A 16,363-nucleotide genomic window follows, 5' to 3' on the forward strand; every position below is an offset into this window, starting at 1 on the left:
AAAAGTGATAAAAAGGTGGAACAGTGGACATCAACACCAACTTTAGCCATTTCATAAAAGAGTTTACCTGACACAAATTAATTGCTACAACAGAGTTGAAAACAGCTTAGAAAACCCTTGATCTTACTAAGTAGAGAGATAAGTACAGCTCTGGATTAAAAAAAAAACATAATAGAACAGGTTGCAGGAAGATGATAGCTAGCATTCATATGATCCTTTTGCAAAGCATTTTACATATGTTATTTAATTTTATCAGGATAATGACAATATGAAGCAGATACTATTATTATCTATAATTTTCAGATCACTAAATTGAGGCATAGAAAGGTTAGATGACTTGCCTGTCATGTAGCTAGTAAGAATCTGAGTCAGGACTTGAACTCAGGTCTTCCTGACTCCAAGTGCCACCCTATATCAACTGGGCAATTTAGTTGCCTCAGAATATTGCCTCACAAAACACCAAGAAACAGTGGATTGAAAAGAACCAAGTAAGCAAAGTCATTCCACAGAACTTAAGGATAAAACTCGAAGGACAACAAATACTCAAAAAGTGGAAAAAGATATATAGAGCTTTTTGTAACCTCTTTCCATCATGAAAAACAGTGGAGGCCTTTTATTTCAACTCTTGGGAAATGGAAATGGCATTGAATAGAACAAAGAGGGAATGAGCCACTGTATCAGACCTTGCATATGTGGAAGTGTTCTGCACTAGAGTCAATCAATTTTGATGGTTTTAAGAGATAAATTCACATGACTTGTGATAAAGAGAACAATCTGGGACCTTATTATTATTTTTTAAAAGTGACCAAAAGAAAATCAGCAAATCCTAACCCATACGCCTACTTTCCCATTTCTACAAATTTGTTTTATAATAAAAGGCACACACATGGAGGTATGAGAAAGGAAGTAGCAGGCTTTTGTAAGAGAGAAGTCATTACATAGTAGAATAAAAGCTTGCCCTGTAGTAAGGAAGATCAGAGGTCAAGTCCTGCTTCTGATGTACTAGTTATGTGGCTCTAGGCATGTCAGTTAGCATCTCAGTGCTTTAGGCAACTCTCCAAGAATATAAAATACAGAGAATAGGTTGACCTGAATTGTTATATGAAATTCCTTCCTAGAAGCATCTGACACCTATGAAATCACAGGTCTGGTCCCTATGTATGCCTGTCCCTCTCCTTGGGTCACTATCCCTATTCCTTTCCCCATCCCTGTTCCCATTCCTATATGTCTACATAAATGTAAATTGTTAATGATTAATTAGGCCATATTTGGTCAAGTTCATATCACAGTTAGAGGCAGATTGTGAGAATGTTGACATGAGGAGTCAGAGACAGATTACCAGAACAGCTTAAAACAAAAGGGTAGAAGTTAATCTGAGGACCTGACAAGGGTTTCTTGAGGAGTGGAAAAACCTTGTACACAGCTTCTGCTATATGCATCTGATGGCAAGAGAGTGCTATCAGGCCATATAACAAAGAAAAGAATTAAGGAACTTTAATCTAAGAAGTACTTTTAAGTTACTTGCTTGTTAAGAATTATGATAATTCTGTGAAATCCCTAAGCATGTGTTTAACAAATAAAAAACAGAATGAAATAGCTTAATGACTCAGTCCCAGATTATAAATCAAATAAATTGTAAGAGGAGGGGCAGAATCCCTAAATTCACGATCATAAATTCTGTAGGTAGTTCATAGAGATAAAGCCTTGCAGCATTAATTGCTCTTTCAAACTCTATTTCATTTCAGATGATGCTGGCAGAATTTAAGAGAGTGAAGTCAAAAATCCAACCTGCCATTGAACAATTGATGGTTCCTCATTTGGCTAAAGTAGATGAAGCTATCCAACCTGGTTTAATTTCACTGAATTGGACATCAATGAACATTGAAGGATATTTAGAAAACATTTTTAGAATGCTCAGTAAGTCTCTGTGGATTTATTCATTATTGTTTGACATTTCAAATATTTTGTGCTCCAATGTTTAACGAAGTCATGTATTTTTAAAAACTTTTTAATATGATGAAACTTTGAGTCTCAACCAAAAGTTTCATACGTTAAGAACAGTAAATGAGTATTACATATGAAACTATGTATATCTACCATAAACAGTTTTGTTTTGGTATAATGCAAATTTAGTATGGTAGTTTCAGTACTTTTCTGCTGATCTCTGTCCCTTTCTGATCTTCTTTCTGCTCACTCTTGTTTATAGTTTAAGAATTCATTAACACTCTTTTCTTTTTAATGTCACAATAACTAATTTTCTCAAGCCTTACCTTGCAACAAATAAGTATAGTCATGCAAATTAAATCCACACATTGGTTGGATAGGAAAAACATATGTCTCATTCTGCACCCTTAATCTATGCCCTCCCTACCAAGAGCAGAAAGGTTTGATTCATCATCATGTAGTCTTATTGCATGTTGTAGGAAAAGCAAAAGAAGCAAAGAAGTTGCTTTTTACCACATATATGGCAAGTCATTTCCAAGATAATTGAAGGATTCATTGACTTTCATGGATTCTATTTTCTGGAATTAGACAAGTCTATTTCATTTTATTCATTTTTTTTTCATTTTGCTTTAAAATAAGAATTTGGAGACAAAGAGATTTTTATGTTTACTTATACTTTTATCCTTAAGATCCTTTTTTTTCTCAAGGATCCAATATAGTTTGGTTTCTATAATTTGAGAAATGTTGAAAATTTTGGAAAGGGCACAACATAAAATGACTACAAGAATCAAAATTTCAAGAAATAATGCTTATGAGGCAAATTTTAAAATGAATTTCCCCCCTCAATATTAAGATACCCTTTGGGCAGAGTTTTCAGATAGATTAGGTTATTTTAAAAATTAGAAATGTTGTATTACTCCTGATATTTCCTCAACCTGGAATTTTTTCCCTTGTGATCTCTACCTAGCCAGTCTACTTATCTTTAGAATAAGCTGAAATCAAATCAACTCATTTCAAATTCCATATCTTCTTTAAAGCATTCTCTGACCTCTCTAGCTCATAAATACTCCTCTCTTCTTTGCAGATATTCATTTGTATTTATATTCAGTACTACATAGTTTATTATTTGTTTCATATGTCTTGTCTCCTCAACTAGATGGTAAAGGCCTTAAGGACAAGGCACATGTTTGATACTTGCACATAGTAGGCAATCAAAAAATTATTCCTATTAACATTCTTAGCCTTTGATTCTTAAGATTTCTTTTATTGACCATACTCTATAATCCACATTCTTCCTATCCATTCCAGATGTCCCTCAACACAATTTCTTTCTTGTTACTCCCTTAGACTCAACTCTAAATTGGGTACTTATGGCTATTAAAGTTGTGTCCAGTCTATTTAATGCCTTAGGAGACTCAGTCAATGTAGAAATCATCATAAGATCCCAGGATATTAGATCTACATCTTTAAGGTACCTGAGAGGCCATCTATTCTAGCCTCCTTATTTTATAGAAAAGGAAACAGAAGCTTAGAAAGGATTGGTTCTGGAATATGCTGGAGCCAGCACTGACTGCTAAATTTTTAGTGTGAACATTTACATCTTGGAGGTCTTGGTGGTGACTGAATCAATGATGTCAGTGGAGGTTTCCTGACCTCTTAGCCCACAGACATTAAGGAGTTCAGACAACTGGTCAGGAGATTACAGGGCTCCCTTTGCTGGAGCTGGGGACAAGACTCTGTTGCATTGCCTGTTCCTGGATCTGTGTCAGAGTCCTGGATCTCAATCCCAGGGTAAGGAGGAGCACTAGCACACCCGAGTTTGTGGCTGCAGGGGAAATAGGGACCTGGGTCACAGTTCCAGGATAGAAAAAAAGTACTTGTGGTCACTCACAGATCAGATCACAGGCCAAGAGAGTAGTAAACACATCTCTCCATAGATCACACACCTTGGAAGAACTGAGAACTTACAGTTCCCCAGAATTACCTCCTAAAATAGCTGCACAAGAAAATCTGAAGCTTGAAATGGTGCTCCCTCCACTCCAGAAGCAGAGCCCCACTTTAGCAAAGAGTTAAAAGTCAAGAAATAGTCTGGAAAATGAGGAAATAGCAGAAAAAGATCCTGCCCATGGAAATTTACTATGGTGTCAGGAAATATCAAAACATAAACCCAGACAAAAACAACAAAGTAAAAGCTCCCACATCCAAGCCTCAAAGAAAAATGTGAATTGACCCCAGACCATGGAGGTGCTCAAAGAGGATTTTATAAATCAAGTAAGAGAGGTAGAGGAAAATTGGGAAGAAAAATGAGAGTAATGCAAGAAAATCATGAAAAAAGAATCAATAGCTTGGTAAAGGAGGCACAGATACTGAATACTGAAGAAAACAATTTCCTAAAAAACAGAATAGGCGAAATGGTAAAAGGTATACAAAAATTTGCTGAAAAGAAGAACTTCTTAAAAAGTAGAATTGACTAAATGGAAAAGGAGGTACAAAAGCTCACTGCAGAGAATAATTCTTTAAAAATCAGAATTGGGCAAGTGGAAGCTAATGACTCTATAGGACATCAAGAATCAATAAAACAAAATTGAATGAAAAATAGAAGACAACATGAAATGTATCATTGGAAAAACAACTGACCTAGAAAATAGATTCAAGAGAGATAATTTAAGAATTATTGGACTATCTCAAAGCCATGATAAAAAAAGAGCTTAGATGTCATCTTTCAAGAAATTATTAAGGAAAACTGATATTCTAGAACCAGAGGGTAAAATAGAAATTGAAGGAATTCATCAATCACCTCCTGAAAGAAATCCCAAAATGAAAATTCTTAGTAATATTATAGCCAAATTCCAGAGCTCCCAGTTCAAGGAGAAAATATTGCAAGCAGTCAAAAAGAAACAATTCAAATATTGTGGAGCTGCTACAGTCAAGATAACACAAGATTTGGCAGTTCCTACATTAAAGGATCAAAGGGCTTGGAATATGATATTCCAGCTGGCAAATGAGCTGAGATTACAATCAAGAATCACCTATCCAGCAAAACTGAGTATAATCCTTCAGAGGAACAAAAAAACAGATATTTAATGAGATAGAGAACTTTCAAGCTTTCCTGATGAAAAGACCAGAGTTGAATAGAAAATTTGATTTTCAAATACAAGAATCAAAAGAAGCATAAAAAGGTGAACTGGAAAGAGAAATCCTAAGGGAGTCAATAAGGTTAAACTGTTTACATTCTTACATGAGAAAATGAGACTTGTAACTCCTAAAAAACTTTCTCATTATTAAGGCAGTTAGGAGTATACATAGACAGAAAACACAGATGTAAGCTGAAGATGATGGGATTATTATCTAAAAAAAATAAAATTGAGATGAGAAAAGAATGCACTGAGAGAAGGAGAAGGGGAGAGGTAAAATGGGGTAAATTATCTGGCACAAAAGAGACTGAACAAAGATTTTACAGTGGAAGGGAAGATGGGGGACCGGGGACCTTACTCTCATCAAAATTGGCTCAAAGTGGGAATACCATACACACTCAGTTGCGTGTAGAAAGTTATCTTACCATACAGGAAAGTAGGAGGGGAAGAGGATAAGAGAATGGGGTGGGACTGATAAAAGGGAGGGCAGATTGGGGGAGGTAAAAGTTAGAAGCAAAACACTTGAGAATGGACAGTGTGAAAGGAGATAAAGAGTAGAATAAACAGTGGGAAAATAGGAGGGAGCATATGTAGTTGGTATTCATTACTGTGAAAATAAATTTACAGCAAATTTCTTAGATACAGATTTTATTTCTCTAATATATATATAGAAAATAGAGTCAAATTTATAGAAATAAAAACCATTCCTGAATTGATACATCAAGGGATATGAACAGGCAGTTTTCTGACAAAGTAATCAAAACTATCTATATGAAGAAAATGCTCTAAATCACTATTGATTAGAAAAAGGCAAATTAAAACAATTCTGAGGTACCACCACATACCTGTCAGATTGGCTAATATTGCAGAAAAGAAAATATCAAATGTTGAAGGGAATGTGGGAAAATTAAAACATTAATGCACTGTTGGTGAAGTTGTATACTGATTCAAACATTCTGGATAGCAATTTGGAATTATGCCCAAAGGGCTATAAAACCACGTATACCCTTTGAACAAGCAATACCACTACTAGGTCAGTATCCCAAAGAGATAAAAAAAAAAACAAAAAGGAAAAGGATCTATATCTGCTAAAATATTTATAGCACCTCTTTTGGTAGTAGCAAAAAATGGGAAGTTGAGGTAATGTTCCTCAATTGGGGAATGGCTGAATAAGTTGTTGTACATGATTGTGATGGAATACTATTGTGCTATAAGAAATGACAAGCAATATGCTCTCAGAAAAACCTGGAAAGACTTACATGAACTGATGCAAAGTGAAAGGAGTAGAACCAACAGAACATTGTATATGGTAACAGTAATATTGTGTAATGATTCACTGTGAATAACTTAGCAACTCTCAGCAATACAATAATCCAAGACAATTATGAAGGGCTTATGATGAAAAGTGGTATCTATCTCCAGAGAAAGAAGTGATGGAATATGAATGCATATCAAAGGTATGTTTTCTTGATTTTTTATGTTTTTTATGTCTGTTTTCTTTCATAGCATGACTTACACGGAAATGTATTTTGCATAACTACACATGTATAACCTATGTCAAATTGCTTGTCTTCTCAACTGGGAGTGGGGAAGGGAGGGAGGGAAAAAATTTGGAACTCAAAATTTTAAAAAAAAGTAATGTTAAAATTGTTTTTACATGTAATTGGGAAAAATAAAATATTAAATTAAAAAAGATAAAAAAATCTACATTTACCTATTTTCCTAGGTAGTATATGTCCAGAAATCTTGGGAATATTCTGAGTGGAACTTTCAGGTTCTGAAAAGAGCTTTGATAAGCTAGAGATCACCTATGAATTTGAGAATTTAGATTTATTAGTATTAAATCATTATTAATTTCTATACATAAATGAAGTGACTTTTATACTTACTATAATATTACAATATAAGTTGCACTATCATAGAACTTTTAGAGTTTGAAAAGTGACCTATGAGGCAATTTAGCTCAGTCCTTTCATTTTTCAGGTGAGGAAAATGAGGTCCAAGGAATTTAAGTGAGCTCCCCAAGTGTCACTCAAATACTCAGTGGCAGAATTAGGAGTAGAAAGAAGGTCTTATAGGAATAACATCATAGATTTAGAGCTGGAAGGGACCTTAAAGATCATCTAACCTCTTTACTTGGGTGTTTTTTCTAACCTATGAGGCTCCCATAATACACCTTCTCTGGAATAAAACAAAAAAGAATGAATTAAAATTATAGATGGGGAAATTTAGATTATGGATGAGAATATCATAACAATGAGGGCTGTCAAGACAATTTTAAAATAGACTGTTTAAGGGAAAATTTTGGTGCTACTTAAATACGTTTTGGCAATGTTGGAAGAAATCCATTTTGTCTCCATGATTCTATTGCACCTTTTCTTTTTCTACTTTAGATTTGGAAAACAATAAGGCAGTAAAACTTAACTTTTTTTGTGAAACAAAATCTAATTTTTTGCCACCTCAAAAAGAGCTAGTATAAATTGTATGGTAAAATATGAGCACATGTATACTGAGTATTGTCACATAAAAATATTAGAAACTGAAGGGGTGCCCTTCAGCTGGGGAATGACTGAACAACTTATGGTATATGTTTGTGTATAGTATAGTGGATCCTTGTGTGGACTCCTAGGTAAGATTAAAAAATATTATTAACTTCCATGCTATCTGTCCTTGGGATTGGAATGTGGAAATTTGATGAGGGAAATTATTTAAGGAACCACATACATAATTTTAATGCATCATGACTATTTTACACTAATTTACAACTTTTGATTTAAGCTTTCTTTCCTACAGGGAAGTGATGTGAGCCAAGGGAGATATAGCAAAATTCTAAAATTGTTTTTGTACTTCGAAGACTTCAGACTTTAACTACATAACAGCGTTTGTTGTGCTTTGTTGTTTTTAATTGAAATAATAATTAAACTGTGTTACAAATGACCTTTTCCATGGACTTTAGATATGCAGAATTTCATTGGAATGATTACAAAGAAGTTGTAATGGCAATAATTATTGTAACCACTCTTATAGATCCCCTTGCTTAAAATTTGGTTTTAATACTATTTTAATGATTATTTTTGTTTTTATTTTTGCTAAATACACTCTTCAACATATTTCTTTGATGATTTTTTTTTTCAAAAGGTGATGTGGAACTGCTTCTCAATCGAGTCAATGACCTGGTGGAGTATCGTATTGATGCTGTTCTGGAAGAAATGACTCATGTGCCTCTTTGCAAACTCCCTGAGGATAAGCCACTTACCTGTGAAGAGTTTCTCCAAATGACAAAGGTTATAATGAGATTGAGTCCTCATTTAAAAATAGTTCTGTGATTAGTTTTCCTAAAAGTAATGGTTAAATCTAAACCAGTTCTGTGTTTTATAGATGATTCATGGATGGGATGATTGGAAAATGAAGAGGAAAAAATAATGAAAGAGTCACTTTTAGACATTTATGAGACATCTTATTCATTGTTAACTGAAGTTGCTATAAGGTGTACTTTGTCAATTCAATAGGAAATGTTTTGTGGAAGTTTTTTTAAGAGTAAAAAATATTTTATAGCACTTAGAATAACCTGAGTCTAATTAGGTATGGTAATACAGTTTAAACAGCTCTCTGAATAGGATTTATACAATTCATTCTTTAAACATATCTTTAGAGTTATTAAAACACATTTTAATGACTATAATAATTACAAAAACCTCTCTTGGAGATAAGATAGTATTAAATATTACTTTTAGTAGTATTGTTTAGTGTTCATTTATTCAACAAACATTTAAGAGCTTACTATGTAATGGACAGTGATAGGAAGCTAGGTAGTGACAGAGGGCACCTAGGTGGTATAATGGGTAGTGCGTTGAACTTAGTCTCTGGAAGACCTGAGTTCAAGCCCAGCCTCAGGTATTTGCTAAGTGTGTTACCTTGAGCAAATCATTTCACCTCTACCTACATCAGTTTCTTCATCTATAAAATGGCGATAATAATACCACCTTCTTCCCAGGGTTGTTGTGAGAATCAGATGAGGTAATTTTTGTAAAGCTTTTTGAAAACCTTAAAGCATTGTATAAATGCTACCTCTTATTATTAGCCAGTGTTTTAGGCAATAGGAGAGATACAAAGATCAAAGGGGGTCTCTGCCCTCAAGGAGCTTGCAATCTAGATGACATATACAAAGATAAATATAATGTAATTATAATATGATAAAGAGATAGAGTTCAATGTGCCATGAGATCAGATGCCATCAGAAATAATTAAAGAATTCCAGCTAGAGAGATTAGGAGAAAGCTTCACAAAGCAATAATATTTGAACTAGGTTTTAAAGGATAGATAGAATGATAACAAGAAAGATATAATGTGTGTGTGTGTGTGTGTGTGTGTATGAATGAGAGATAGAGACAGAGAGAAAGACAGAGAGATAGATTCTAAATGTAAAGAATAGTTTGAATAAAAGTGAATAGTTGGGAGAACACAGAAGTATACAAAGATGGTGAGTTAGCCCAGTTTGGCTGGACCCAAACGTTAGGAAATAGTGTAGCATAAGACCGGAGAGATAGGTTTGAACCAGATTATGGTGGAGATCATTGAATAATGAATAGCTATGTCATCTAAATTTCTCATGATCATGTGATCAGAACGCAATGTCCAAACATTCACAATCTTATAACTGGCAATGTTATAATAGTTTTTCTACTGGATAACATATACTTATTTTATTATTATTCAGAAATGTACCACTGTAATATGAATTGGACAAAATTTAAAGCAATAATGTTAGCCTCTAAGGAGCTCATAATTTAAGAATGAAGGAATTTCAATGATATAAGACACAGATTTAAAAAAATTTCCCCAATTTTTCCTTTTTTATCCTCTTTTTCTTGTGATTTTGTTAATTTCTTTGGCTCATTCAGTGATTCTACTAGAGTGGGAGGTAAAGTAGGGTGATGAAAAAATAGCAAGAGACAAAATTCAATAAAGGGGATAGGTAAAGAGGGACATTTACAAGAAGGAGAAAAAAGGGTGAGTATACAAAAAAGGAATGATTAGGGAAAGAGAAGAATAATTTACTAGATAATGAACTTCATGAGGGCAGGAACCATACAGCATTCATTTCTGTAGTGCTTATCGCTTCCTTCTCTACATAATGGGAAATTAATATTTTTTTAGTTGATTGTGAAATGGAGACATAACTTCAAAGATGAAGTTTCTCACAGAGTCACATCCTGCTCATGTCTTGATTTATTTCATGTTACTCTCCTTCACATGGTCTACATTCCAGCCAAATTGGCCTACTTGCTGTTCCCTTCTCCCCACAAGCCATTTCCTGACTTTGTACCTTTGCACAGGTTTTGCCCTCCAGGGCTGGAATGCATGCCCTCCTTCCCTTCAGTTCTTAGAATTCTTATATTCCTTCAAGGTTTACTTCTGGTGCCACATCTTAAATGAAACCTTTCCTTTTAATGCTCCATCAGGACATGCTATTTTGTATTGACTTTTTTGGGGTCTGTGTTGTATTCCACAGCAGAATGTGAGATCCTTTAAGAAAGACAGGGATTGTTTTCTCACTGCTTTTGGCTGTTTTAGTGGATAGAGAACTATCCTTGCAATCAGGAAGATCTGGGTTCAAGCCCCATTTCTGGCACATACTGACTTTGTGACCCTGGTCAAATTGTCTCACCTTTCAGTGCTTTAAGTCAGAGGCGTCAAAAACACAGCTGGGGGTACATTGTCCCAGAAACTCAACCAAGTGTGGCCAGAAACAGATTAAAATGGAATTGGGAAATACATAACAAAATTAATAAAAATACAACAGAATCCAGATAATGTTAATATGTCAATGACATTAACATTATCTAGGTTCTGTTGTATTTTGTGTGTTTTGTATGTTATAAGTCAGTATGCTGCCACAGAGATCATTGTGGATGGTTTAGTGTCCCCTCTTTCTATCTGAGTTTGATATCACTGCTTTGGGCAACTCTAAGATGAAAAATTGGCACTGCTAGGTAGGTGATGTGCTGTATAGAGAGCTAGGCCTGGAGTCAGGATAACCCAAGTTCAAATTCAACCTCAGATACTTACTGTTGACTTGTTTTTCATGATTTTCTTGCATCACTCTCAGTTTTTCCTCTACTTCTCTTACTTGCTTCTCAAAATCCCTTTTGAGCTCTTCCAAGGCCTAGGACTGATTCACATTTTTCTTGGAGGCTTTGGATGTAGGAGCTTTGGCTTTGTTGTCTTCTTCTGGTTGTATGTTTTGATCTTCTTTGTCACCAAAGTAAGATAATATAGTCTGACTCTTTGCACTGCTTACTCATGATCCCGGCCAATTACTTGAGTTTTAAACTCTTTGTTAAGGTAAAAGTCTGCTTCCAATGTGAAGAGTGTACTGTCCCAAGCTTCGGGGGTTTGTACAGCTGTTTTCAGAGGTACTTCTAGGGACCTGTAAATTTTCAGTTCTTCCAAGGTGGTATCATAAGGGGCGAGGTGTTTCCTCTCCACTGCCACAACAAACTTCACCACACCCGCGCTCCTCCTAGCCCCAGGACCACCCCTCAGAACTATGACCCAGATCCAAGCACTGGTAAAGCAAGAGATTCCTGCCTCAGCACTGGCAAAGAGATTCCTGAAATCCCCATCTGATCAGCCACTCGATTCCCCTCAGTCTGTGGGCCGGAAGCTCAGGAAACAGCCGGGGAACATGCCACGCTCGAGACTTGCAACTGAGACGTAGCTTCTCTCTCACCACAGTCACAGACTTTTCCCACTGACCTTCTAAGTTGGCTTTGGCGTTCAGGGGTTGAGAAGTCTGGAAACTGCCACAGCTGCCTGCGACTCAGTCCTCTGAGGCCTGCGCGCCCACGCTGAGCTGCACTCCTCTCCCCACCCAGAGCGATATACCTTTCTGATCAACCATCCTTTGGCTGGAAATTTGTTTCATTCTGTCTTTTTGTGGGTTCTGCTGCTTTAGAATTTGTTTAGAGCCATTTTTTTGGGCATTTGGAGAGCTTTGGGAGAGAGCTCAAGACAGTCATTGCTTTCCCTCTGCCATCTTGGCTCCGCCCCTGCTCACCACATTCTAAGAAAGACATTTTGATAAATTGGAGAGCAGCCAGAGAAAGTGAAAGGGAATGGTGAAAGGCCTCAAGTTCATGTTACCTAAGAGTAAGGAAGTGAATCTTTGTAGCCTGGAACAGAGAAGAGTCAGGTATAACATAACATCTGTTTTATAAGATTTGAAGGTATGTCACATGGAAGAGGAATTAGATTTATTTGCCTTAGCTCCAGAGAGCAGAAATAGGAGCATTGTGTGGAAGCAAATTTAGGCTTAGTGCTAGGAAAAATTTTCTAACAATTAGATCTCTCTAACAGTGGAACAGGTCTGTTTTTGGGCAAAGACCAAATGACCACTTGGGTGTGTATGTTGGAAAGATTTTTCTTCCTGTATAGTATGGACTAGAAGGCCTTGGAGGTCCCTTCCAATTCACATACTGTGATATTGAGTGTGAGATATGGGTGAGAACATCCAATATAAATGAGAAACAGGAGAGTACATTGATTGCTTGATTGTTGACTGATTGTGGAAGAGAAAGGAGGAGGGAGCTTCAAGAAGCTAGTGGTGATGTCTCTAATATCAAATACATTAGAGAAGAGGAGGAGGATCAAAAAAAGACATTGAACTTAGTGACCCAAACAACTGCCACCTGAAAAAAAAGCCCTGCTCTTTCTGAGAAAAATATGGGGCCTTTAAACTTTATGATAATTTGGAATTTATTAAAATCAGAAAATTTTCTCTGTAAGTAGTTGCATGTGAACATTGTAAACTCCAAATTAAGTATTTTGTACAGTAGAAGTAAGGAGAAAGGGGAGATCATTAGACATCATGATTAGAGGAAGGCCTTGAGATTTGAATTGGGCCTTGAAGAGAGTCAGAGGGAATTGGGAGATGCATCAACTAGATCAGATTGGAGAGGATGATTGCTGTAATTTTTTTTTTTTTTTGGTATCAGAAAATGTTGTTGCTCACTGAAAATACATGAGAAATCTAGACTTTCAGGAATTTTTCCAGGACTGGTGGTAGGTTCATATTGCTCTTCATTTTTTCTTTAGATTCTCTTGCAACTTAGTTTTAGTTTTATAGATTACATTAGGTAACTGACTACCATGAAGATAGAGTCCATTGATCTGGGTCTCACTGACATGTTGTACTTGAAATTGGGCTAATCACAATATTTAACAATTTTGCTTATTCTTATAGGATCTCTGTGCTAATGGTGCTCAGATATTACATTTAAAGAGTTCATTAGTAGAGGAAGCAGCCAATGAGTTGATAAATATATTGCTGGATTGGGAAGTGCCGTCTATAGGAGAAAAAGTTTCAAATAGCAAACAAGTTGATTCAGGAAGTGAAAACAGAGGTAAAAGAACTATTAATGTCAGTACTTTGCTTTTCTAGGTTAGTCACACTAATTTGTTCAAGCTTTAATATTAAGTTTATATAGGTATGATATTAAAAATTTTTCTCAGTCCTTTTGAAGCTTTCTGATTTATAAAGATGTTTATTCTCAGAAAACATTTATGGAATGAAAATAAAGTGCTAATCAATTGGGTAATAAAATCTTTAATCTTTAGTGACTATAATTTGGAAGTTTCAGTTTATGTGAAAGGTTTTTTTTTGTGCCAACTACATCAACTATTATATTTAAAATACTTTGAATTGTATAATAAACAAAATTTCTCAGAGTATATCAATAGCAGGATGCTATTTGGTCTTAAAAATAGAGCAAATTTTTGATTACTCAGGAAGAAATTAATTTAGGTTCCACTCACTCCAGGTCTAACACTTTATATACTTTTCCCTTACCCCATTTATCTTCTATCTTTCACTACCTCTAGTTTTTTCAAAAATTGAACTATATTCTGTCACTTTTCTTCTTCTCTTCCTCCTTAAAAAGTTAGTCCTAAATGTTGTTATTTATTTTCCATGATTTTGTGGCAGCGGGTAAAGAGCAGCGACAATTAGAAAGTCTGGCATCTTCTCTTAATGCCACTCAGACTGGAGTTGGGCTCCCTCCTGCAATAGTTAGGAGAAAGAAGAAAGAAAATGAGATCTTAGAGGAAGAAGCTTGTGAACTGCTTTCTCATTTCAACCACCAAAACATTGATGCTCTTCTGAAGGTTACTCGGAATGCCTTAGAGGCCATTCGTAAACGGACTTATTCTTCCAACACAATTAACTTCAGAGGTAATAATCTAACACAGTTTCCTTATTGGCTAACTTGCTATTTAAACCAATGACCAAGCTGTCTTATGCTGATGGCACCATTTCATGTTCATCATGGGACATATTCAGCAATCTGACTCAATGTATTTTATGATTTGTTCGCTATTGATGGGTAGTGTGCAAGTCTGGGAAAAGGTCTAATGGACAGATTCTCCCCTTTACAGTAACAGTCAGTACATTCCTTTGGAGAAAGAACTGGTCTGGGAAATATCCCCACATGGACATTATTGGGATTTTTAAAAACCAGCAATGGAAAATAAGATAAATATTGTTTTTTTGTTCCAAAATTTTAGTGAGTTTTTTCATAATTTATCCTCATATTTATTCATATACTTAACAATTTGCTTATTTATTTATCAACTCTTTTTAGGAATTATTAAAGGTTTACTACTTAATTTATATTTTAGGATCCTTTCTTTATGACAATAGTCTCTGTTAAGCACCAATAAAATTATAATTTACACAATTATTTCAGAATTTGGTTGACTTTCAGAAAGTAGGTTTCCTTTAACAGGAATGTACTTAGGTCATAATATTTAGAATTCAAGGGGGCAGCTAGGTGGCACAGTGGATAGAGCACCGGTCCTGAAATCAGGAGGACCTGAGTTCAAATCTGGCCTCAGACCAAACACTTGACACTTACTAGCTGTGTGACCTTGGGCAAGTCACTTAACCCCAATTGCCTTAAAAAAAATAGAATTCAATTAAAAAAAAACTTAAGTGCCGACTACATTCAAAACAATCTTTGCCTGCAGGGGGAAACAAAGATGAATTAAATATAGCCCCAAATCTCAAGGATCTTATTGTCTAATAGTATAAAAAAAAGAATGTAAATACTAATAAAGCAAATTAAAAGATGATAAAGTACAAAAGAAAGGTACATAATGATAACTGAGGTCTGAGAAGGTTATTTAAAAAGTAACCTGGGATTCAGCTTAATCATCAAGTCACCATGAGTTAGATTACTATTTTTGCTCCTTTTCCTTAGTTATTTCAGTGAAAAAATGGGATTAACCATATATTTATAAATTTAAGTCTTTGCCATGTTTTATGTTAACCCAGACATTGAACACTCATCTAAGCCAAAGCAGATCAGCCTTCCCATTTTTCGGGCAAACATCATCTTGTCAATCCCAAACATTTCAATGGCTCCCATCCTGGATGATGTACAGCAGACTCTTAACAGAGCAGTGGAATGTATCATCAGTGTCATGAAGGGAGTTGGACAGTGGAGCAAAGAACGATTGTCCACAGTGAGTTTGGAATTAAAGCAATCCATTTACATTAGAACTTTTGAAATAGTTATTTGGGAGGGATGAAAATGGTGCTTTGATTTTTTTTTGTAGAAAAAGCTGCTTGAAAGAAAAATTGCTACCCTGAGGACTAACAACAAAGAAAGTGATTCAGAGGATGATATAGGTGAGACTGGAACTCAAGGTAAGTAATTTTTTTTCTTTGTTTCTTTTGGAAGCAAGAAATGAGAAGCAAGATCAATACTACCCTTTAAATTCCAAAATTTTAGTAGGCTCTTCTAAAGATTATTTGTTTTATTACTAGTTGTTTAAAGCATAATTTTTATTTATAATAGCACTGAAAACAAACATTGATCAAAGATGTTGTTCTTATCATTCAGTCATTTAGTCCAACTCTTCATAGGCCATAGTATACCATTCCCTTCTATCCTCTAGTATCTCCCTAAGTCTGTCTAAGCTCATGTTCTTTGTTTCCATGACACTGTCTATTCATCTCATCCTCTGCCATCCCCCTCTTCCTTTGTCTTTAATCTTTCCCACCATCAAAGTCTTTTCCAATGTGTCCTGTCTTTTCATTATGTGGTCAAATTATTTAAGCTTCACTTCAGTATTTGTTCTTCAAGTGAGTAGTCTGAATCAATTTTTTAAGTATTGACTAATTTGATCTTTTTTGCTGTCCAAAGGACTCTCAAAAGTCATCTCTAGAACCATAATTTGAAAGCATCAATACTTAGGTGCTCAGCTTTCCTTATAGTCCAACT

The 16,363-nt window shown here is 35.2% G+C and overlaps 1 protein-coding gene across 1 annotated transcript in view; it reads left to right on the plus strand.

Moving 5' to 3' along the window:
* Positions 1-16,363, plus strand: part of DNAH5 (dynein axonemal heavy chain 5) — a 294,914-nt gene that overhangs the window by 56,608 nt on the left and 221,943 nt on the right. The window contains exons 15-20 of the mRNA XM_027869069.1: positions 1,746-1,917; positions 8,217-8,362; positions 13,324-13,483; positions 14,065-14,310; positions 15,412-15,602; positions 15,696-15,786. Of these exons, the coding sequence (XP_027724870.1) occupies positions 1,746-1,917; positions 8,217-8,362; positions 13,324-13,483; positions 14,065-14,310; positions 15,412-15,602; positions 15,696-15,786 (1,006 nt within the window). The remainder of the gene's footprint in view (positions 1-1,745; positions 1,918-8,216; positions 8,363-13,323; positions 13,484-14,064; positions 14,311-15,411; positions 15,603-15,695; positions 15,787-16,363) is intronic.

This window comes from Vombatus ursinus, unplaced genomic scaffold (genome assembly GCF_900497805.2).
Source record: "Vombatus ursinus unplaced genomic scaffold, bare-nosed wombat genome assembly UNPS02014791.1, whole genome shotgun sequence".
In the NCBI taxonomy this organism is placed as follows: domain Eukaryota; kingdom Metazoa; phylum Chordata; class Mammalia; order Diprotodontia; family Vombatidae; genus Vombatus; species Vombatus ursinus.